The sequence below is a fragment of the Phacochoerus africanus genome, chromosome 7 (assembly GCF_016906955.1).
Source record: "Phacochoerus africanus isolate WHEZ1 chromosome 7, ROS_Pafr_v1, whole genome shotgun sequence".
NCBI classification, from domain to species: domain Eukaryota; kingdom Metazoa; phylum Chordata; class Mammalia; order Artiodactyla; family Suidae; genus Phacochoerus; species Phacochoerus africanus.
Genome location: NC_062550.1, coordinates 5,132,347 through 5,156,746, shown reverse-complemented (window position 1 = coordinate 5,156,746; position 24,400 = coordinate 5,132,347). Strand labels below are relative to the sequence as shown.

General features: G+C 47.7%; 1 protein-coding gene across 4 annotated transcripts in view; it reads right to left on the bottom strand.

The window, feature by feature from the left end:
* EFCAB6 (EF-hand calcium binding domain 6) overlaps positions 1-24,400 on the bottom strand; it is a 236,080-nt gene that overhangs the window by 208,504 nt on the left and 3,176 nt on the right. For all 4 annotated transcript variants that reach the window (XR_007135738.1, XM_047786044.1, XM_047786045.1 and 1 more), the window contains exon 2: positions 5,488-5,631. Coding sequence is in view for 3 of the 4 variants with exons in the window: in XM_047786044.1 (XP_047642000.1) it covers positions 5,488-5,506 (19 nt within the window). In the remaining variant the exon portion in view is untranslated. The remainder of the gene's footprint in view (positions 1-5,487; positions 5,632-24,400) is intronic.

The window sequence follows — 24,400 nt, the reverse complement described above, 5'->3', positions numbered from 1 at the left end:
GTGTGGCCCTTAAAAAAAAAAAAAAGAAAAGAAAAAAGAATTTCTGAGCACCTATCGTATTTCAGCTGCTGCTCTAGACACTGACGGTGACTGCAGTGAGTAAGATGGGAAGGCCTCCTCTTGGAAAGCTTAGACTCTGGAGGGAGAAGCAAGACAAGAAACAGCAAAGTCGGTAAGATAAACAGATACGCCATAGGTCGTGCCGGGAGCTGCACAGGCAGCAGGACAGAAAGAGCTGGAGGGCAGCTGGGGAGCCATGGGACAGGGAGAGCCTCTAGGATTTGATGAGCAGAAGCCAGAATGAGAAAGGGGGCCAGCCCGCTGACAGCTGGGGGAAGCATGTCCTCGACAGGGAGCATGGCCTCCGGTAGAGCCCCAGGCAGGGGGAGCCTGATGCGAGCAGGTGGGCTGGAGGCCGGGGTGGACGGCGGTGAGCACGGCGGGCAGTGATGGCCGAGATCAGGGTGGGCGTGGGCGATGCTCCGGGTGCCCGCACGAGGGCCGGTTTTCTCTCCGAGGCCGACAGGAAGCTCAGGAGAGTTCAAGCAGTAGGTTATTGTATTACACATCCCTCTGGCTGCCAGGAGGAGTGTAGATTATAGAGGGACCAGAATGAGGCGAGGAGACCCTGAGAGGAGGCAATTCCAAGCCTCCAAGAGGAGGTGATGTGGGGACGTGCGTAACACAATCACTTGGTTGTACAACAGAAATTATCACAACCTTGTGAATCAACTAGACGCCAACAAAGCTTAAAAAAATAAACAATAAATAAATAAAAGAGGTGACTGTGGCTTGAACCAGGTGTCACCCTGGACGTGGTGGTAGGGGGCGCTGCGGAGATTCCAGATGCAACCTAGAAACGAAGCTGACAAGGTCTTGCTGACAGATTGGCTGGCAAGGTGGTGGGGCGGGGGGGTCACAAAGAGAAAATGAAATCAAGGATAATTCCCTGCCCTTGAGGAACTAGCTACAGGACGGTGCCCTTTACCAGGATGGAGAACGCTGGGCACCGAGAGAGGTTCAACCAGCTCAAGCTGGAGATGCCAGATGAAGTCCAAGTGGACAGGGCGGCGGGGGGTGACTGCAGATTCGACCTGGGGCTTGGGACGGAGGCCCCAGGGGACCTGCTGTCTGTTACAGGTGGTGTTTGGGGACCTGGGGGAGGGCAGGCAGGCAGAGAGGAACTGGGCACAGAGCCTGGGGGAGCAGGAGGGACTTCAATCTCCCACAAGAACCCCAAGGATGCCTGACATGCGGGGTCCCTCCCTGCTGCCCTCGCTGGTTCTGACTGTGGCTTTGACCCTCAGCAGCCACTGACCGACAAGGTGCAGCTGCAGGACCCCTGAGCAGCTGGCGAAGAGCGCTTGTCCCGGGGCCCGTGCAGCCCAGAACCCCCGCTCCTGGCACCACAGAGGGACCCCTTGTTCATCTCTGTCTCCATCTCAAAATCTTCTTTCAGACTTTTCATGGGTATTTTCAGTTGCTTTCCAAGAAGCCCCATCTTGGCAGTCGATAATTCTAATTCTAAAGTGTCAGAAAATATTGCTTTGAAACGATCCGAATTTACCTGAAGGAAAACTTTTTCTTTCACAAGGCTAATGCAACTTCTGAGGTTTAAAATGGAAGCAGGAGCCAAACACGCATAACCTGCTATAATCTCTCTACAGGGGAATCTGACAAAACGTCCTACATCTGTTTACGGCACAGAAAGTCACAGCAGGCTGTCACTCTGACCCTAACAATGAGACCAAGTGGATAAGCTAAAAGAGAGAGGGTTTTTGAAGATGGTCGGAAAACAGGATGCAAAGAAACTAAATTTTGGGTTCTCCTTGGAGAGAAACCAAACCAGTCACTCCTTGGAGAGAAAAGACCCGTGACTCTGCATCCATTCAGAGCCTTGGGGAGAGAAGCAAGCTTATTCTAGCCACAAGTACAGAGAAACCTGTCACCAACTGCTTAGTAGCCACGTGGACCAGTCCCGTGGATTTGCAGCCTGAGAGCCTCAGTCACACAGCCGGCCTACACCTGTCCTCGTGGGTCCTCGTACGTGGCGTAGGTGGCACCCCAGGGCTGGGAGCGAGCAGGTGAGCTGCAAGACACGCCCGAGCATGCAGGGTCTTCCTAAGTGTCAGGCAGCTGCTCGCCAAGGCTGAGGACAGACCGGAGGCAAATCCCTCCGAAGCACACAAAGCCCTCGCCAGGGGCACCTCCGTGGCCCACTCTAGACTGGAGGCAGGGTGGCAGGGCACAGGGAGACCTCCCAAAGCAAGGGGAGGAGCTGCAGGACAAAGACAGCTCCCCAGAAACACCCACAAAGTGGCAGGAAGGCTGTCAAGCAGAGCTCCCCTGGGATGCCAAGCTGGCAGCCAGCCCGTGGAGCAGAACTGGATAGAGTCTCAGCAGCGCTCAGATCTCCACTGAAAAGAAGTGTGTGTACCAAGGGGTCACCTGAATCTAAGCGAACTGCAGCCAAGTCCAGACTCGGCTCAACTGAGAGATTACACAGCCAGCCCACCTTATCTGCAGCCCGAGCGGAAAAGGGGCGTCCCTTTTTCCTACCGGTAATTATGATTTACTTCTGTGTCTACTCTTTCTTTACACAATTGTCTAGCGTTAACTCTTTCTAAATTGCCAGACAATGGAACTGAGAAACGGTGACCTGATTAATAAGAGCAAAAACAATCATCACAAGACCCACGGGGAGAACAGATGTAAAAACGCTCAGGTCTTTAAGAATGACAAACGCGTTAAAGAGATGAAGGGAAAACTGACAACACGCTGAACGTGTGGGGCATTTCAGCAAAGAGGTGGAAACTGGTTTCTCACGGAACATGAAAAAGCTAGAAATGCTAAAAAAAAAAAAAAAAAAAAAAGCTACTGAAGTGATGAACTCATTTGCTTAAGAGTAGACTCTGTACCCAGTAGAAGAAAGGATGCAACGTCGGGTCAATAGAAATTATTCCAACGGAAACAGAAACACACAGCAAAAAACACTTTTTTTTTTGTCTTTTTGCTATTTCTTGGGCCACTCCTGCAGCACATGGAGGTTCCCAGGCTAGGGGTCGAATCGGAGCTGTAGCCACCGGCCTTCGCCAGAGCCACAGCAACGCGGGATCCGAGCCGCGTCTGCAACCTACACCACAGCTCACGGCAACGCCGGATCGTTAACCCACTGAGCAAGGGCAGGGACCGAACCCGCAACCTCATGGTTCCTAGTCGGATTCGTTAACCACTGTGCCACAACGGGAACTCCAGCAAAAAATATCTTAAAAGGAAACAGGGTGTAATATCTGTGGCTCACAGATTCGTCCCATGAGTTGCGCTGGTTTAATACGAGCTACACGAGTGCAAACCTACATGTGTGACTCTACATGACACGCACAAGAGAGGCCAGCTGGGCACTTCGTGGTGGTCACCTTTGGAGAGGAAAGGGGCACGAGGAGACATTACGCATGGGTGGAGGTAATTTTTATTTATTTTTATTTTTATTTTATTTTATTTTATTTTTTGTCTTTTTGCTATTTCTTGGGCCGCTCCCGAGGCATATGGAGGTTCCCAGGCTAGGGGTCGAATCAGAGCTGTAGCCACCGGCCTACGCCAGAGCCACAGCAACACGGGATCCGAGCTGTGTCTGCAACCTACACCACAGCTCACGGCAACGCCGGATTGTTGTTAGCCCACTGAGCAAGGGCAGGGAGCGAACCCGCAACCTCATGGTTCCTAGTCGGATTCATTAACCACTGTGCCACGACGGGAACTCCTTTTATTTTTATATATAAATTTTATTTAGAAAAGAAAAAATAGTCCAGTATATTAAAAAAAAAAAAAAAAAACCAAGGAGTTCCCGTCGTGGCGCAGTTTTATCTTGCGAGTGTGAAGGCCCTTTAACCCAGGAATCCCACGCCGCCCCATCCAGAAAGCTGGTTAAGACACGTCCAGAGTGTACTGTGGGTGTGGCACGACGGCACTGGAGCACATTACTGATGATAAATGTTGGTGTTGGAAATTGCCAGTTATCCCCCCAACATCCGTTCGCCCCTCCCTCCTGAGACGGGGCGGACACGGCCATCTGAAAGAGTCGGTGTTCCCCGGCTCTCTGGGAGACACCTGTGGCCTCGCCATTAGAGTCTCGCGGATGGTAGGAGAGCACAGGTGGCTTGTGTGACCTCTGACTAGCAAGCCTTTCCTCCACTTTCAAGGCAAAACCCCGTCTCTCCGTGCGTTACGTCCCCTGAGGCCCTCCGGCCCCGCAGGCTGGGTGCTCACGGAGCTTGGTCCTCGCTCCTGTGCCGGCCCTGGTCTCGCTCTGCTGGAACTCCTCCTGTCCCCCTCCAGACCCTGGGCCCCTCCAGGCGGACCCTCCGCTGGACCCGTCTCTCCAGCCTCAGGACCTAGGACAGTGCTCGTCACACACGAGGGCTCAGAAGACATTTGTGAGGGAGGCGAGAACAAATGAAAAGCCAGATACTTGGGGGAAATTATAATGTCAAATTTTATTACTTTAAAACCGAGTGAGCCAAATACGGTAAACCTTTACGTCTGCACAAAACCCGATGCTGTTTCCTGCAGCTTTATTCATCACCGCCAAGCAGGAGAGCAACGAAAATGTCCTTCAGGTGTGAATAACCTGCTGCACATCCACACAAGAGGATGTTATCCAGAGATAAAAAGAAATGAACTATCACATCGCGAAAAGACACGAAGGAGCCTTAAGTGCATATTGGTAACTGAAAGAAGCCAATCTGAAAAGGCTACGGATGCTATGATTCCAATGAAATGACCCTCCGAAAAAGGCAAAACTAGGGAGACAGTAAGGAAACCAGCGGTTGCCTGCAATTAGGGAGAAGGAGGGGTGCACAGGCAGAGCACAGGGGCCTGGGGCCGTGAGCTGTTTGCAGGACGCGGTAACGCTGGACACATGTCATGATACGTGTATCAAAGCCCAGAGAAGGCGCAGCCCAGAGAACGTGGCTCAGCAACAGAAAGGACGATGGCACCAGACGGCAAACGTCAGTGATGAGGACAAGTGGGGGCGCAGGGAGGAGCTGGACGGGGCCTCGCTGTCGTGGGGCTCGGTTTTTCTGTAAACTGGACACGACGCAACAGCAAAGTCTATTAATTAAGAACACACTAAAAATTAAAAGATCACAATTACGAGGACATCTTTGCAACCCAAGCAAAAATCTCAATACTTTCCCAAGTCAAACAAAATTAGGAAAAAATTGAGCGAGGCAGTGTGTGAGATAACAGACTGGTTCATGCCATGGATCCCGGAATCACACATCAGGGTTCAAATCCCAACACTGCCACCTAGCTTGATCAACCTGTGTCTCAGGTTCCCCACTAAGAAAACAGGGACGATAAAAGAACTCCGTTCCCAGTTTTGTCATGAGGATTAAGTGACGTGCAGCTTTGGTACAGAGTTTAGCACATACTAAGCACGCAGAATGGTATCTACGTTAGTTTTATCGGCTCAGGGTTACTTACTTGAAGAAGGTGTGGACATATTTGGAAACCATTCCTTGAATACACTCTACACGGTGAAGAGTGGGGTCTCAAATGTGTGATTTCTGCGGGTGAGGACCCAAAGTGCGCTGATGCGGTACGGCCGCCATCCTGCACATTCAATCCCTGTGATATAAAAGAAAATAAGTTACATGAGCTTCCAGCACATATTACAAACGAGGCCAACCTCTTCTCTCTTCCTTTTCTGAAAGGGCAGCTGGAAGCTGTAAAAATGCTGCTAGTCATGACCTTCTTGCCAAGGTTTCAAAGACTAATCTTAAAATAAACACAAAATCCCGACTGCAGACACCTTGTTTTTATAACAGATCCAATAATCTTCAAAAATGGGAAAACAAAGAGGCATCTGCAGAGAAGAATCCACCTGCACCTCAACCACCACTGACTCATTCCTTAGGAAGGCAAAGAGGGTGGGAAGTTCAGGACCTCTGAGCACCCCTGAAGTGCCTCACTGCACATCCGACACGCAGGGCAGAGCTGGGGACGAGAGCACCAAAAATGCGAGAGTAAGGACCTCTGAAAATCCTCTCCAAAAAAGTAATGAAAACACTGGCAAAGACTCTTAGAATCAGCTGTTTCGGAACTCCGCGAATTAACCAAAGGTTTGCAGCAATCTGGGGAGCACTTATTCACGAAAGATGCCAGAATCTCGGAGAACGTCATTTCATTGCATTTTGACTTCCCCAGTTCCCATATCCCCTCACCCCCAAATCTGCAGGAGCCTGGAAACCAATACCCTGCAATCAAAGGGAAACTCGGCAGCATGCGAGTCACCAGAAGGGGAAGAACAGGGTTGGAGCTCCTTCAAAGCCCCGTTTTCAGAACATTTGCATTGTGTGCCTTACCTGTCGCTCTCTGAAAGACCCCACTCACACAGCAGAGAAGAACTGTCTTTATTTGAACTGGTTCAGAGCTTGCCCAGTCAGAACAAGCTACTGTTAAAAGATGTTTGCTGAAAAAAATTCAGGGGCAACTGTTTAAAATTTCAGCTGCCTGGAATTCCCGTCGTGGCTCAGTGGTAATGAACCCAACTAGTATCTGTGAGGATGTGGGTTCAATTCCTGGCCTTGCTCAGTGGGTTAAGGATCTGGCATTGCCATGAGCTGTGGTGTAGGTTGCAGACGTGGCTCAGATCCTGAGTTGCTGTGGCTGTGGTGTAGGCTGGCAGCTACAGTTCCAATTCAAACCCCAGCTTGGGAACTTCCATATGCCACAGATACGGCCCTAAAAAGACAAAGAAATGAAAAGAAAAGATCAAAGTATGTTCTCCAACCACACTGGAGTGAAATTAAAAATAAGTAACAACAGATAGGTAATTCACAAATATGTGGAAATTAAACAACACACTCTTAAGCAATGAGTCAAATAAAAAAAGTCGTAAGAGAAATTAGCAAATATTTTTAGATGGGTGAAAACGAAGGCACAACATACCAACATATGGGATGCAGCTAAAGCAGTACTTAGAGTAAAAATTGTAGCTGTAAAAGCCTATATTAAAAAATAAAATGTCAAATTATTAATTTAACCTTCTTTAAGAAACTTTAAAAATAAGAGTAAACTAAACCCAATGTGAGGAGAATGAAGGAAATAATAAAGATTAGAGCAGAAGTAAATAGAATCAAGAATAGAAAACAATAGAGAAAGCCAACAAAATTAAATTTGGCTCTTTATGGAGTTCCCATCATGGCTCAGTGGTTAACAAATCTGACTAGGGACCATGAGGTTTTGGGTTCGATCCCTGGCCTCGCTCAGTGGGTTAAGGATCTGGCATTGCCATGAGCTGTGGTGTAGGTCTCAGATGTGGCTCAGATCCCGAGTTTTGGTGGCTCTGGTGTAGGCCGGCAGCTACAGCTCCGATTAGACCCTTAGCCTGGGAACCTCCATATGCGGCAAGTGTGGCCCTAGAAAAGACAAAAAAAAAAAAAAGTTGGCCCTTTATAAGATCAGAAAACAGGTAAATTTTTAGCTAGACTAATGAAGAAAAATGAGAAACACTCAAATTACTAAAATCAAGAATGAAAGAGACAGTTCTCTTATGACAAAGTGGGTTAAGGATCCAGAGTTGTCACTGAGACAGTGTGGGTCGCTGCTGTGGCAAGGGATCAATGCCTGGCTAGGAACTTCTGCCAGCCATGGGCACAGCCAAAAAAAAAAAAAGAGTACATCACTACTGACTTTACAAAGACCAAACAACAACAACAACAGAAAGGTGAAGGAATACTATTAACCATTAATTGCATACCGACAAATTATATAATACACATGAAATGGAATATTGTTTAGAAAGATACAAGCTACTGAAACTGACTATAAAGGAAACAGCACACCAGTCAGAACGGCATCATGAATAAGTCCACAAATAACAAATGCTGGAGAGGGTGTGGAGAAAAGGGAACCCCCTGCACTGTTGGCAGGAATGTAAATCAGTACCACCACTATGGAATAAGTATGGAGGCACCTCAGAAAACTAAATATAGAACTACCATACGACCCAGCAATCCCACTCTTGGGCATATAAGGACAAAACTTTCACTAAAAAAGATACATGCACCCGTATCTTTTCACTATTCACATATCAGCACTATTCACAATAGCCAAGACATGGAAACAACCTAAATGTCCATGGATTAAGAAGAAATGGTATATATAAACAATGGAATACTACTCAGCCATTAAAAAAAAACACAAAATAATGCTATTTGCAGCAACATGGATGGAACTAGAGACTCTCTACCAAGTGAAGTATGTCAGAGAGAGAAAGACAAATATCATATGATATCACTTCTATCTGGAATGTAATATATGGCACAAAGGAACCTTTCCACAGAAAACAAACTCATGGACTTGGAGAGCAGATTTGTGGTTGCTAAGGGGGAGGGGGAGGGAGTGGGATGGACTGGGAATTTGGGGTTAATAGATGCAAACTACTGCATTTGGAGTGGATAAGCAATGAGATCCTGCTGTACAGCACTGGGAACTAGGTCTAGTCACTTGTGACAGAGCATGATGGAGGAAAATGTGAGAAAAGGAATATATATCTATGTGTGACTGGGTCACTTTGCTGTACGGTAGAAAATTGACAGAACACTGTAAACCAGCTATACTGGAAAAAATAAAAATCATTAGAAAGAAAGAAAGGAAGGAAGGAAGGAAGGAAAAGCATTTGATACAACGCTACCTGCAGAGGCCATGCTGGAAGAATCTGAGCAGCCCTGGGTATGAAGATACTTAGAAAGAATTTGTCCACATTAGACGTGTGTTAGAGAGATAAAGATGGCAAAGGGTTTCTTCCATTGTGGCTGCTCTAGAAGAGTAAGTGTTATCTGAGAGATTCATGCTAAGTAAATTTAAAAAAGAGAGAGAGAGAAACAGAAAATCTGAATAGACCTATAATAAGAGATTGAACTAGCAGTCAAAAAACTTCCCCTTGTAAAAAACACCAAGACCAGGTGGGTTCACTAGTGAATTCTACCAAATATTTAAAGAATAAGAATTAAAACCAATTCTTCGAAAACTTCCAAAAAAACAGAATAGGAGAGAACTCTTCCAAACACATTCTGAGACCAGTATTACCTTGATACCAAAACCGAAGACAACAGAAGAGAAAGCCAAAGGCTAAGGTTCCTTATGAACATAGGAAAAATCCTCAGCAAAGTACAAACATACTGAATCCAACAACACATGAAAAGAATAAGAAAGCATGAACAAGTAGGATTTATTCCAGGAATACAAGAATGGCTGAACATATAAAAATCAGTGTCATATATACCACATTGACAAAATCAATAAAAAAAACACATGATCATCTCGATTGATGCAGAAAATTCATAAACATGGGATGAGACAAGATCCTAGAGTCTTGCATGATATAAACACTCAATAGACTAGAACTAGAAGTGAACTTCCTTGACCAGACAAAAAGCATCAATGAAACCAGTTGTTATATTATACTTAATGATAAAATAAAAGTAGTATAAATTTTCCCCTAAGAGCAGGAACAAGGCAAGGATGTCTATTTGCATTATAACATTGTACTTACTGAAGGTTCCAGCCAGGGCAATTAGGTAAGAAAAGAAATAAAAGGTATCCAGATGGGAGACTATTAAGTAAAACCATCTCTATTTGCCACTAACATGACTTTGAACATAGAAAATCCTTGGGAATACAGTCTCACACACACACACACACACACACACCTCTTAGAAATAATAAACCAGTAAGGTGTAGGACACAAGATCAATATACAAAAATCATTTTTAAATTACATATACATACAAAAATCAACTGTAGTTGTACACAACTGCAATGGACGCTCTGAAAATAAAATTAAGAATACAATTCCATTTAAAATAGTATCAAAAAGAATAAAATACTTAACAGTAAACTTAAAAAGAAGTGCACAATTTGTACACAGAAACTACACCACATCACTGAAAGAAATTAAAGATCTGAATAAGTGGAAAGACATCCCATGTTCATGGATAAGATTACAATACTCCCCAAACTGATCTAGAGATTCAACTTTAATGCTCATCAAAATCTCAGCTGCCGTTTGCTGAAACTGACAAGCTTATCCTAAAATTCATATAGAAATTCAAGAGATTGGGAGTTCCTATTGTGGTGCAGTGGAAACAAATCCAACTAGGAACCATGAGGTTGCTGGTTCGATCCCTGGCCTCGCTCTGTGGTTAAGGATCCGGTGTTGCCATGAGCTGTGATGTAGGTTGCTGCAGACGCAGCTCAGATCTGGTGTTGCTGTGGCTGTGGTGTAGGCCGGCAGCTACAGCTCCGATTGGACCCCTAGCCTGGGAACCTCCATATGCCATAGGTGTGACCCCGGAAAGACCAAAAAAAAAAAAAAAAGACAAAAAAAAGAAACAAAAAGAAAGAAAGAAACTCAAGAGATTGAGCACAGCAAAAACAACCTGTAAAAAATAAGTACAAAGCTATAGGGTTTACACTTCCTGATTTAAAACTTAATACAAAACAAGAGTAGTCAAAGGATAGCAGGCCCAGAGGTAAACCTGGGCCTATGGTCAACTAATCTCTGACAAAGGAGGCAAGAATATACAATCAAGACAGTCTCCTCGATAACTGGTGCTGGGAAAACTGGACAGCTACATGTAAAAGAATGAAATCAGAACACTCTCTAACACCACACACCACACACACAAAAATAAACTCAAAATGGATTAAAGACCTAGACATAAGGCCAGATATTTTAAAACTCTCAGAAGAAAACATAGGAGAACACTCTGACATAAATCACAGCAATTTTTGGACCCACCTCCTAGAGTAATGAAAGTAAAACAAATAAATGGAACCTAATAAACTTAAAAGCTTTTGCACAGCAAAGGAAACAATTAAAAAAAAAAAAAAAGACAACCCACAGAATGGGAGAAAATCTTTGCAAACAAAGTGATCGACAAGGGATTAATCTACAAAATATACAAACATCTCATGCAGCTTTATATATTAAAAAAAACCCAACCCAAATGTACATATGTATGTGTGACTGGGTCACTTTGCTGTACACTGACAGAGCACTGTAAACCAACTATAATGGAAAAAATAAAAATAATTTAAAAATAAATCCAAAAAAAAAACAAGCAAAACCCAACCCAATCAAAAAATGGTCATAAGATCTAAACAGACAGTTCTCCAAAGAAGGCATATGGCCAAAAAGCACACAAAGAGATGCTCAGTATCACTAATTACTGGAGAAATGCAAATCCAAACCATGAGGTATTACCTCATACCAGTCAGAATGGCCATCATCAAAAGGTCTACAAACAATAAAGGGTGTGGAGAAAAGGGAACCCTCCTACACTGTGGTAGGAATGTAAATGGTACAACCGCTATGGAGAACAGTATAGAGTTTCCCTAAAAAACTAACTTTAAAACTACTACATGATCCAGCAACCTAATCCCTGGGCACTGATCCTGAGACCATAACCCAAAAAGATACATCCACCCCAATGTTCACTGCAGAATTATTCCAATAGCCAAGACATGGAAACAATCTAAATATTCATTAACAGAGAAATGGATAAAGAAAATGTAGTACAGATATACAATGGAATATTACTTGGTCGTTGAAAAGAATGAAATAACGCCATTTGCAGCCACATGGATGGACCTAGAGATTATCATACTAAGTGAAGCAAGTCAGTCAGAAAAAGACAAATATCATATGATACCACTTATAGGTGGAATCTAATAAAATTGATACAAAAGAACTTATTGACAAAACAGAAACAAATGCAGAAATTTTGAAATTACACTAAAGGTCGCCAAAGGAGAAAGCAGGGTGGAGAGGGATGAATTCAAAGGATGGGATTAACATATACACACTACTGTGGATGAACTAGGTAAGGAACAAGGACCTACTGTATAGCACAGGGAAGTCTACTCAATATTCTGTAATAACCTATATGGAAAAAAAGAATGGATATATGCATACATATAACTGATTCACTTTGCTGTACACCTGAAACTAATATAACCTTGTAACTATGTAATACAACCAAACTCCAACAAATTTTTTTTAAAGCAACAGTAGTTGGGAGTTCCTGTTGTGGCTCAGTGGTAACGAACCCAACTGGTAGCCACAAAGACACAGGTTTGATCCCTAGCCCTGCTTCGCGGGTTTGGATCTGGCATTGCTGTGAGTGTCAAAGACACAGCTTGGATCCCAGGTTGCTGTGGCTGTGGTGTAGGCTGGCAGCTACAGCTCCAATTTGACCCCTAGTCTGGGAACTTCCATATGCTGGAAGTGCAGCTGCCAAAAGACTAAATAAATAAACAAACAAACAAATAAACAAAAGCAACAGGAGTCAAGATAATATGATGCTTGCATAAAGACAGGTATATAGATTGACGGAATAGAATGGAGAATCTGAAAATAAACCCTTACATGTAGGATTAATTGATTGATTTTTGACAAAGGCTGAAAGATCATTCAATGCAGAAAGAAGTATTTTCAACAAATGGTGCTGGGACAACTGAATATCCACAGGCAAAAGAATGAAACTGGACCCCACTTCGTACCCCATGTACGAGACAGCAAAGTGTTTCGAGGGGGAGGGGGCGATGCTGTGTGTGAGTCTCCGGCTGCAGGGATAGTCATGGGAGAGGAGGGCCCAGAACTGGACTAAGCCAGGCGGGAAGCACCCGGGACCCTGAGCGCAGCTGTCGGGGTGGAACCGGAGGGCCGGTCGGGACGAAGCCTGTCTACTCGTGTTCCAGATAAATTCAGAGAGGAGTCCGTGACCGGGCTAGGGGACAACCGTTTCCGGGACCTCCGCTGTAAAGCGACGGGAGGAGGGATGGGGCCGGAGGGAAACTTCTTTAACCCAGGCGGGTCCCGAGCACCTCCTGATCCCCACCCGGCCCCACCCGGCCCCACCCCACCAAGAGGCTGCCGCAGGGGAGAAGGGCGGATGGCTGTCCCACGGCTTTGCTTTCGGAGACAGGAACTCAGCCCACGCGAAGCCTCTTCTAGATGCGTGGACGGGTCTCACCTCCTGACAAAGGAGGCTGCAGGGCGTGGGAATAGACACCAGACCAGGGGGAGAGCTCGTGGCTGTTCCCCTTGGCTGGGGTCTCTTTCCGGGGAGTGGCGTCTTGGGGTTGGGGGCAGAGGGTACAGGGTGAGAGGGTCCTCCAGAACAGGAGGTGAGTGTGAGAGGCAGCACGATTGCCCGGGGACTTCCAGAGCCCATCAAGGCCCGGGGGCAGGACCTAAGGGCCAGTACTGACTGGCCGTGCGGTGTTTCTCCAGCGCTGCTCAGCTACACGGGGAGGCGGGTGAGCTGGGCCTAATTTGGGTGAGTTGTGAAGAGCAAGCTGGTACAGCAAGATGCCTGCATGCCAGGGAAGGGATGAAGGGCGCTTATTGCTCAGGAAGGGACAGCCAGGACCACAGGGGCGATGGTGTTAAGTGAAATAACCGGACAAGACTGAAGAAGTGAAGAGACAAGAGACTCAGGCTCAGAAAGAATGTTAAGAAGGGGGAAAAAATTATCCTAATCCCATTAGCATTTAATAGGGACTTTGAACCAGGAAATGCGCTTAAGATTTATGAAAAAAAGCCAGCATTTAGCCCTTCTCACACGCAGTCACTTACTGCTCTTCGGAAATGGGTGCTACAGCAGGCAAGGGATTGGCCCAGGCACACGAGGCTCCACCGGGAGCTGGGTCCAGAGCAGAGCGCTTCACACTGCTGTGACCGGCCAAGGCTTTCCGGCTGCGTTTGGCCAAACTGACCACAAGCGTCCTGAGGGCAGCAGCGAGTCTGGCCCCCCGCTGCCGGCTGCACGTTGAGGGACCGGTCTCCTGCCTGACCTGCCCCCCCCAGCACGGAGGCGGGGGCCCACCTGCTGAGACGGCGCTCCCCTTTCCGGTTTTTGCTGCTGCAGATAACCGCCTCCTTTATTGTATCCATAAATTCCCTTCCTAATAACAAGAAGGCATGCCAGGGCCTTGGCCTCCTGCCTTATTACACCACCTGAGGAGTGAGATAATCACCCAGAAATGTACTGCCTGGTGTGCATTTTATTACTTGAATACAAAACGATTCAATTCCAGAAACACTTATTTGGAGACGGCATGAAAGAAATAATAATCATACGAAAAGTAATTCCTCCTAATGCCACTGAGCACACGGCAGGGACTCCTCCTCCTCCAGCAGGATACGGTCTGGGTGATCTGCGGGGTCCTCCCCAGCTCCGAGTTCTACCGACTGCAGCACCGTAAAAGCCGGTGCAGCACCGTAAAAGCCGGTGGGACGGCAACGACAATGCGAATATTCCAAGGAGCCAAACCTGGCTCACTCTGAGGATGGGGCCTATTTGGGCACTCGACCTAAACAGTCCATGTGTCAGCATTTTCCAACCAGCTCTGCTCTCAACGCCGTGCTCTTTAGCAAACACTGCAGGCCACACACTGGTGAGGAACAGGAAGAAAGGCGCAGGCCCCCCAGCCCCCCAGGAGCCACCATCTGACTCAGGATTTGGTAAAGAACGCGCCCAAGCCATGTGAGCTCACCAGCTCAGCTCGTTGGGGGAGAGAGCGACTCCATTTTTGGATGTGAGGTTTTCTACTGTTATTAATATCAATACTTTTTTACATGCATTTATCCACTTTTTAAAAATGAGGGAGTTCCCGTTGCAGTGCAGTGGGTTAAGAACCCAACACAGCGTCCTTAAGAACGTGGGTCCGATCCCTGGCCTCGCTCAGTGGGTTAAGGATCCGCTGTGGCTTGGATCTGCTACTGCCCTGGCGGTGGCGTAGGCCGGCAGCCTCAGCTCTGATTCAACCCCTAGCCTGGGAACTTCCATACGCCGCCCTAAAAAGAAAAAAAAATTCATTGTAGGGAGTTCCCTGGTGGTCTAGTGGTTAAGGATGTGGTGTCGTCATTGCTGTGGCTCGGGTTTGACCCTTGGCTGCAGGCATGGACTAAATAAATAATAAAATGAGAATACATAAATAGTTCTAAAAAGCTATTGGGGCAGATGTGCAGCTTGAAAGCAGGGGTTCTTCAAATGTGGCCCCTGAACCCACACATGAGCATCACCTGGGATCCTCTCAGCAACGCAAATTCTCAGGCTCCGCCCACAACCACCAACCTCGCACTCTGGGTGGGGTCCAGCCATCTGTGTTGCAACGAGCTGGGACCCCTGTTTTAGAAGAACCGGAAGCTGGTTTGTATTTTATTTATTTATTTTCGTCTTTTTTTCTTTTTTAGGGCTGCACCCGTGGCACATGGAGGTTCCCAGGCTAGGGGTCCAATCGGAGCCGTGGCTGCCGGCCTATGCCACAGCCACAGCAAGGCCAGATCCAAGCTGCATCTTCGACCTACACCACAGCTCATGGCAACGCCGGATCCTTAATCCACTGAGCGAGGCCAGGGATCGAACCCGTGTCCTCATGGGTGCTAGTGGGGTTCGTTAACCGCTGAGTCGTGACAGAACTCCTGAAGTTGATTTATAACAGAGGTATATAGATTTTAAGGAAGCGCGTGTGTAAAGTTCTCTGCTTGATATCAAAATGCCTTTAAAAGACCAGCACATGTTACACTGAAGTGATTCCACTAAAGTCACCTCACCGAGAACCTACTTTGCCAGCCATCTTCATCAACCTTGTGAATTAGGTACCATTATCCATATTATTAGAGGCAGAGAAATGAAACACCAGAGGGAGAAGCCAAATTTACTCATGAGGCCAAGACCCAGAGTCGCCTGAATTTAATCCTAGGCTTTCTGCCCAATTGTGCTGGGTGTGTGTGCGTGTGTGTGTGTGTGCGCGCGTGCGCAGGTGTATGAGTGCTCTGTGTGTGCTCAGATAAACACGTGCATAAGAATAATGAAGTCTGCCAGATGAAGAGAGTCATGAGGAAACCTCTCAGTCCTCAAGAGCAGATACCTGGCATTTGTAAAGCAGTCTAACAATGCTGCAACCTACTCAAAAGACCACGTGGAAAACTAAAAGCAAGCCGTCCAGGTCAACACTCATCAAACGTCCGGATTCCGGGCTTCGCTACATCCACGTGCGAAGCCAGGCTGCCTTCCCGCCGCCTTGGCGGCACGTTCCCTTACGAGCTTAGAGCCGGCTGGCTACTGTTCGAAACACAGGAATCGTAAGAATGCAAGTTGATTTACGAAGATATTCCAAATGATAGGGTATCGTAAGAAACAATTTAGCCAGTCATCTGAATTCAATTTAGCAGAAAAATCCCTGGTTGCGAAGTGACCTCCTCCCCAGCCGGCGGCCCCCGCGGGGCTGCGCCTGAACTCTCCTCCGCCAGGGTCTCCCCGACAGCAGGGTCTCCTCGAAGCCCCACGCAGGTTCCTCCCCAACCTCCTCTTAACAAACACCTTCTCCGGCGGCGGTGAAAGTCTCAGGTGAGCTCCCACAGGCTTGCAAGACACACCCACATCCGCTCAGAAACCAAACTCCAAATCTCACGCCCACCCCTCAAAGTTGAACTGGGGTGACTCTTTATCACTATTATAAATCATCGTATAGAAGAGGTGGAAACATAAAAACACGTTCAGGACAATGTTAAGAGAAAAGGTTCAGCAGGCACGCGCTACAGATACAGTGACATAAAGACCTACTTTCGGCGTTCCCTCGTGGCTCAGCGGCCTTGTCACGGCTGCGGCTCAGGATGCTGCTGTGGTGTGGGTTTGATCCCTGGCCCGGGGAACTTCTGCACGCCCGCAGGAGGGGCCAAAAAAACCCAAAACGAAACAAAACAGATTTTCACACGGGGACAGGTCTACAGGGCCTCACTCCGTAGACCAAAATTGCTATGTTGGGATGCGATGACATGGCTCTTTTTTATTTTAAACTTTCTTTGATAAACGCTCTCACAGCACGTTAGATAGAACATGTCTGCCAGGGCCTACCTGCTGTCACCAGGCAGCAGGTGACCAGTCCTGCCTCTGTCAGGCTCCCCACCTTGCTTCCCACGGCCCTGTGGGTGCCTCTGCCCAGACCCTTCCCCCACTCCTCTCCCAGCTGACTCCCCTCCCCTCCAGACCCCGGTGTGGCCACGACTTCCTTAGAAAGGCCACCCGGCTCACCTCGCCCACACCCTCCTGGTAGAGCCTCTCGTCCCAGCCTGTCCTTGCCCTGCGCTGCACTCTGTGCAGTAATTATACTTTCATTTGGGAAACTCTACACTTGATTTTAGGCTCCATGATACAAAACAGCATTTCTACCCCACGGTACCGCCTGCCCCAGACGACTGGCACATCACTGGAGCTCCAAAAGTATTTTCCAATTAATGAAGGAAGGCTTTTCACAGCCCTGCCATTCAAACAACACTCTCCTTGGAGGAGTTGCCGTCATGGCGCAGTGGTTAATGAATCCGACTAGGAACCATGAGGTTGCAGGTTCGATCCCTGGCCTCGCTCAGTGGGTTAAGGATCCAGCATTGCTGTGAGCTGTGGTGTGGTTCGCAGATGCGGCTGGGATCCCGTGTTGCTGCGGCTCTGGTGTAGGCCAGTGGCTACAGCTCTGATTAGACCCCTAGCCTGGGAACCTCCGTATGCCGCGGGAGCAGCTCAAGAAAGGGCAAAAAGACGAAAAAAAAAAAAAAAAACCCCAAAGAACAAACAGCGCTCTCCTCCCGACACACACACATCCTTCCACTCCTGGATCCTGTGTGAAACCATCACTCTCCTTCCCACCAGCCACCGTAAAAGTCTCGGCGTCACCCAGGATGTCTGACCTGCGACCTTCATGACGGTTCAGTGTCTGCCTTCCCCATTAGACCATCCACGAGCCGATGGGACCGCGCAGGATGACGGCAGCCCGAAAGAGCAGGCTTACTGAGTGTACCTGAATTGAGTGTCACGGCTGGGATCACTTACAGCAGCGTGACCGCCTTGCTGCCTCCTCGAGGAAGGGCTTGTTTTGTTTCGTTGGTCACGTGCCTTCTCTACCAGAGACACAACAATCTAATTTCAGAAAGTGCCTCAGAAATCCCCTCTTCCCTAAGGAATACCTGCAGACTCACCGCCACCCCTAACTCGACGACAGATACGGCAACAGAAAAACAAGTTGTCCGAGAGACTGACCACCCCTCGGCCGTCCAACAGCTCTTCCCAGTTCAGAAGTGGTTTCCCCCGCAGCCTCCGAAAATGTAAGAGCTGAAACCATTACGCTCTCCCGGCTCCTGAGAGCGGACAAGGAGGGTTTAACACGTGCTATTTATAGTGCAGCCAGGCCCAAGCAAGTCCTGGATGCTGGCAGAGACAGGGCAGCGGGGATGGTTCCCAGCCCAGCCGGGGAACGGAAAGTTGTGCCGCTCTGCCACCTACAGGAGGAGACGGGCACCTGCTGCCGAGAGGGCCTGCGGGCCGCGTCCCTGGTCTGCAGGTTCCACCGCCTGCCGTCCTGAGGCGCCCCAAACGGAGGATATTCGACTCTAAAAGGTGTAAGCTTGGGGACCTGATCAGCTCCCAGACAGCTCGGGGACAAGAGTCGGTGTTTAGCACACGCTTGCTGCGTGGACAAAACAAGACCAGATGGAAATGATCAGTGACGGCAGCGTCCCTGCCAACTTCCCAAGCACCTCCCTCTCGAGGCCTCTGAGGTCCCTCTGAGCCCTCAGCGGACAGAGGCGTTCGGGAAAGAGGGGCGTCTCTCCTGGCCCTGTCTCTCATGGTTCCTAGTCGGATCCGTTAACCACTGCGCCACGACGGGAACTCCCAGAACAATCATTTTAAAGTGCTGATCTTCTCATCTTACTTCCCTGCTTTAAAAATTCCAATTGCCAAAAAAAAGCAAAAAATAAAAATAAATATACATAAAAACTCCAATTGTTTCCTACTGCTCTTAGAAAAACAAGGACTAGGAGTTCCCACTGTGGCGCAGCAGAAACAAATCCTAGTAGGCGCCATGAGGTTGCAGATTCAATCCCTGGCCTCGCTCAGTGGGTAAAGGATCTGGCGTTGCCATGAGCTGTGGTGTAGGTCACAGATGTGGCTCCGATCCCGTGTTGCTGTGGCTGTGACGTAGGCCGGTGGCTACAGCTCTGATTAGACCCTTAGCCTGGGAACCTCCAGATGCCGCGGGTGCGGCCCTAAAAAGACAAAAAGACCAAAAAAGAAAAAAGAAAAACAAGGACCAAAGTCCTTGGTGGTGTCACAGGCTGCTGCTTTCTCCATCACTCTGGCCTCGGGCCTCTTCCTAAGCAGTCGGCGAGCTCTGTCCGCTTCACTAAGGGAACACGTCTGACACGCAGCCCCGTCCCTCCGTTCCTCACGTCACTACCCGTGTTGGTCCCCATTCATCTGGATTCTGGAAACAGCCCTTTAAACCGCTGCCAGCTCTCCACCTTCCTCTAATCCAACCTCCTCTGTTGCCAGGATTTATCTTTCTAAAGCCCAGATACAGTGATGTTACCCCCTGGCTTAAAAACACGAAAGGCAAAACGATTCGTGGTAAAACTTCATAGAACTATGAGCCAAGGGAAAAAAAAATGAGTGCATGTCCAAACCGGTGAACCCTGAATAAAGCCCCCATTTGTTACCAGGTCTGCAGCAATAGCGGCATCCTGGTTCTGCTAAGGGCACTATGGTTATTCCGTAAGATGTTACCACTGGGGGAAGCTGGCGGCACAGGAACTCTCTGGACTAATTCTGCAACTTTTTTGTGAATCTCCTTTTTTTTTTTTTGTCTTTTTGGGGCCACACCTACAGATATGGAAGTTCCCAGGCTAGGGGTTGAAGCAGGGCTGCAGCTGCCAGCCTATGCTGCAGCCACAAGCTGCATCTGTGACCTATGCCGCAGCTTGCAGCCATGGCAGATCTTTAACCCGCTGAGTGAGGCTAGGGATCAAACCTGCATCCTCACAGAGGCACTGTTAAGTCCTTAACCCGCTGAGCCACAATGGGAACTCAAATCTACATTTTTTTTAATTAAAAAAAAAAATCCCAAAATATGCACCACTTCTTCAGGGTCTACAGACTGAAGTCCGACTCCTTGTTGTAGGATATAAGATTATTCGCATCCCGAATAGCTGGCCCCAGGACACACCAAAGCCACATGCCTGCTGCATTTTCACCCAGAACCCGAATGAATATACCATGGAGTTTCTCCCCTCTGAAGAGGATGCACGCTTCTGCTAGAATTTCCTTCCTCCTTTTTCACCGCACCTCACTTCATCTTTCAAGACTGAGGGTAGAGCCCCCTTCTCCATGAAGCCTTCCCATCCTCCTTAAAACTAATCATGGTTTATACACCCAGAAAAAGACAAAAACTCGAAGTGGAAAAGATACGTGTTGGGAGCCCCCTGGTGGCACAGTGGGTTAAGGGTCTGATGCCATCACTGCCGCAGCTCTGGTCGCTGCTGTGGCATGGGTTCGATCCCTGGCCTGGGAACTTCCACATGCCATGGACACAGCCAAAAACCAAAAGAAAAGATACAGGCACCTCCCTGTTCACAGCAGCACTATTTACAGTAGCCAAGACACGGAAGCAGCCTCAGGGTCCATCAACAGGTGAGTGCATAGAGACGCTGTGGTGTGTACACACAATGCCGTGTTACCCATAAAAGAGAGTGCAATAACGCCACTGGCAGCGTCGCGGAGGGACCTAGGGACGATCACACCGAGTGAAGTCAGACGGAGACAGTATCGTACGGTATCCTTACATGTGACATCCAATAAAATGATATAAATGAACTTACTTACAAAACGAATCAATTCATAGGCATAGAAAACAAACTTAACGGTTACCAAAGGGGAAAGGTGAAGCGGAGATAAATTAAGCGTTTGGGATTAGCAGATAGACGCCACTGTATGTAAACCGGACAGACAACAGGACCTTCTGCACACCTCACGGACCCTTATTCAACACCTTGTCATCACCTACAATGGACAAGAATGTGAAAAAGAGAAGATACATATCTGTATAACCGAATCACTGTGAGGCGCACGGGGAAACTAACACAACATTGGAAAAAGCCACTACGCTTGTTTTAAAAAAATAAAAAATTAAATTAAAAAAATTAAAACTAATTTTTAAAACTATGAGAACGTGGTCGTACAGTTTTGCTTTGCCAGTTGTTCAAACTTCGTAAAGAAAAGGACAAAAAGGCAAAAGGTCCCCCATTTCCACGACCTTGCCAGGGGCCTGGAGGGACTTCGGGCATAAAGTATTAATACCTCCCAGTCCACCCCTCTAGCCCCACATCGACTTCCACTTTGATGTCCTGCTTCCAGACGTTTCCCTTGGCTGCTTATCTGTGGGCGCTGCTGGTCAGGGAGCCCCTCCGGCGGAGGGGTCAGCGGCACTCATCCTCCTGCACCCAGTACCTCCCACGTGGCCCGGCCTGCTGTGAGCACCCTGTTAATCTCTGTTCTCAAGGGACCGCAGCTATCAGCACCCGGCACTGCGAGGGCCAGGAGCATGGGCTCAGCTCACCCCAGCTTCTGAAAGCTAAACGACTTTCTGAGGGTGAGCAAGGCACTGCGGTGAGTTCTTCGGGTCACCCCTGGCCGTGCAGCCTGTCAGGGTAGGTTTCCTAAACAAGCGACGTCTAAGACCTATACGCACACGAGGACATCGAAACGTGCAAAGTGAGGCAGAAAAGAGCAAGGATTGTAGAACCAAGGCCCCCCAAACGAGCACCGAGTCGCAGACCGTCAAATGCACTCGTTAAGCACAGATACAATTAGAAGCCGATTTCACTGATATACTTGCTTATTTGCCAGATAAGGACTGATGTCCAGTTTTTAACAGATGCTATTTATATCAGAATCATAACAAAAGTGCCATCCATCTGCCTTGGCATCCGGAGAAAACATAATTCAACACAAGAGTAAGAAATGCGCACAGCCAAACAGAAATGGCATCAGAAGCAAAAACTGTTGGAACTGGAATCATGGTGGGGCTGCGGGGGCCGGGGTGGGGGGATAATTGCTTTTGATAAAATTGAAAAAGTTGCAAGCAACACAAACAATTTTGGCAGTTAAATGCAAATACTTGAGAAAAATCTTCTCCTTGTCTTACTCTGATAGCAAATGGATGTTTTGTCACATTTTGGGACCCAGACACGCTCCAGCTCCCGTTTTAGACTCTCCACGCCCTCGCCTACTCATTTACTGAGCACCTCTGCTTTTGGACAGTGGAAAAAACGAAGCGTCTGGAGTCGAGAAGACATGAAGTCAAATTGCTCTCACTATCCACCATGCAAACTCGCACGTTACTTAACCTCCTCCTGACCCGTTTTCCTCATGTGCAAAATGGAAATAAAACCGCTTTTCAAAGCAAACGTTCTTAGCTGGGAATCTAGGGACAAGGTCCACGTGCTGCACTTGTAGATCTTCAGACTCTCTGAGAGGCAACGCACAAGGGCACGGGAGATGATTTTTCTAGACAGAGGATATACACAGCTTCCAACAGCTTCTCGAGGGGCAAGGGACCCACAACAGTTAAGTGCCACACACTAAAGGCTGTGGCAGGGGCACAGTCTTTAAGGCATCAGCCCGCTGTGGCCCCCTTTGCCTGGCAAAGCAATAAAGCTAACTTTTTCTTCTTTACCCCCCCCCCCAAAATAAATAAATAAAAAAGAAAGGCTATGGCAGGAGCCCAGACAATGTACTAAAAGAGCCTGGCACGTAGAAGGCAGCATTTACCCCTGGATAGCTGTTGTGAACTTTCAGTCCTGGGATGGCACAGAAAGATAAACCAGACAGGAACAGAGCCCAGGGTAGAAGGGACAGAGACAGTTACGGGGTGAGGAGTTGATGAGTTTCAACTCCGGGTTTTATAAAACAAAGGAAGGCAAACCAAAGTCAATCCAGAAACACTCCAACAGGAGAAAACGACAGGGTTGGAGGCACCAGACATGTTGGGAGAGTGACCTAACTTGCATGTCCTAAACGCCCACAGAGGGCTTGGCATATAGCAGGTGCAGGATAAATAGCTGTTAGGTACACAAGCAAACAGATGGGCCGGGGATCAAACCCATATCCTCATGGATACTAGCCAATTTGTTACCGCTGAGCCACAATGGGAACGCCCCTAAAAATTATTTCTATTCGAAATGTTTTCATTTCAAAAATTTCATGCAAATGCAATTGTCCACACTTCCTCCCTTAACAGTGAGGATACTGAGCCCATGCCCTGGTCACTCTGTAGTAAGCCTGGCCTTCGAGAGCTTGGTGAGGAAACCCGTGAAAACTGTCCTTCAGATGTAGGTGTTAGAAATGCTTTCTTGAAATCAGGACAAAGCAGGAAAGAAAAAAGAAAAGAAAAGAAATGCTTTCTTGGAGTTCCTGTTGTGGTACAGCGGAAACGAATCCGACTAGGAACCATGAGGTTTTGGGTTCAATCCCTGGCCTCACTCAGTGGGTGAAGGATCCAGCATTGCCGTGAGCTGTGGTGTAAGTCATAGATGCAGATCACATCCCCTGTGGCTGTGGCTGTCGTGTAGGCTGGTAGCTGTAGCTCCGATTTGACCTTTGGGAACCTCCATATCCCCCAGGTTCGGCCCTAAAAAGCAAAAAAAGAAAAAGAAAAAAAAAAGAAAGAAATGCTTTCTTGTTTTTGTTTTGTTTTGTCTTGTTAGGGCTGCACCTGTGGCACAAGGAAGTTCCCAGGCTACAAGTCAAATGGGAGCTGCAGGTGCCAGCCTATGCCACAGCCACCGACACTCAAGATCCAGGCCATGTCTGCAACCTACAACACAGCTCATGGCAATGCCAGATCCTTAACCCACTGAGCAATGCCAGGGATTGAACCCTCGTCCTCACGGATACTAGTCAGGTTTGTTAACTGCTGAGCCACGATGGGAACTCCCAGAAATGCTTTCTTTTTTCCAAAGGAATTAAAATGCCTCATTTGCCTGGACAAAATGAATTCAATTTCCTTTTTTTTTTTCTTTTTAATTTTCTTTTTCCTGAGTTAAAGAAGCTCACAGCTAAAGAAACCAAAAAAGAATCAGACTCACAAACACAGAGGACAAACGTGTGGCTGCCAGTGGGAAGGGAAGGAAGAAGGGTGGACAGGGATGGGGGGGGGGGTCATCGCGGGAGCGTGAGAAATCACATGTGCGAATCTTCTGACCATTAATGCACTACAGAATTTAAAGAATCTTTCACTCAATTTAAAAAAAAAAAAAGTTCACAGCGACATTTGCAGCCCAACTATATGATCTGAGTATTCTCTTTCCTCCTGAAGTTACTTTCCATACACATTGTATATATTCTTAAACGCCACCCGAAGCCCAGTGGGACTCCCAGAGACGCACATACCCGAGAGTGTGAGAGTACTGGACAGGACCGACTGGAGTTCCCATCGTGCCTCAGGGGAAACGAATCTGATTGGTATCCACGAGGATGCACGTTCCATCCCCGGC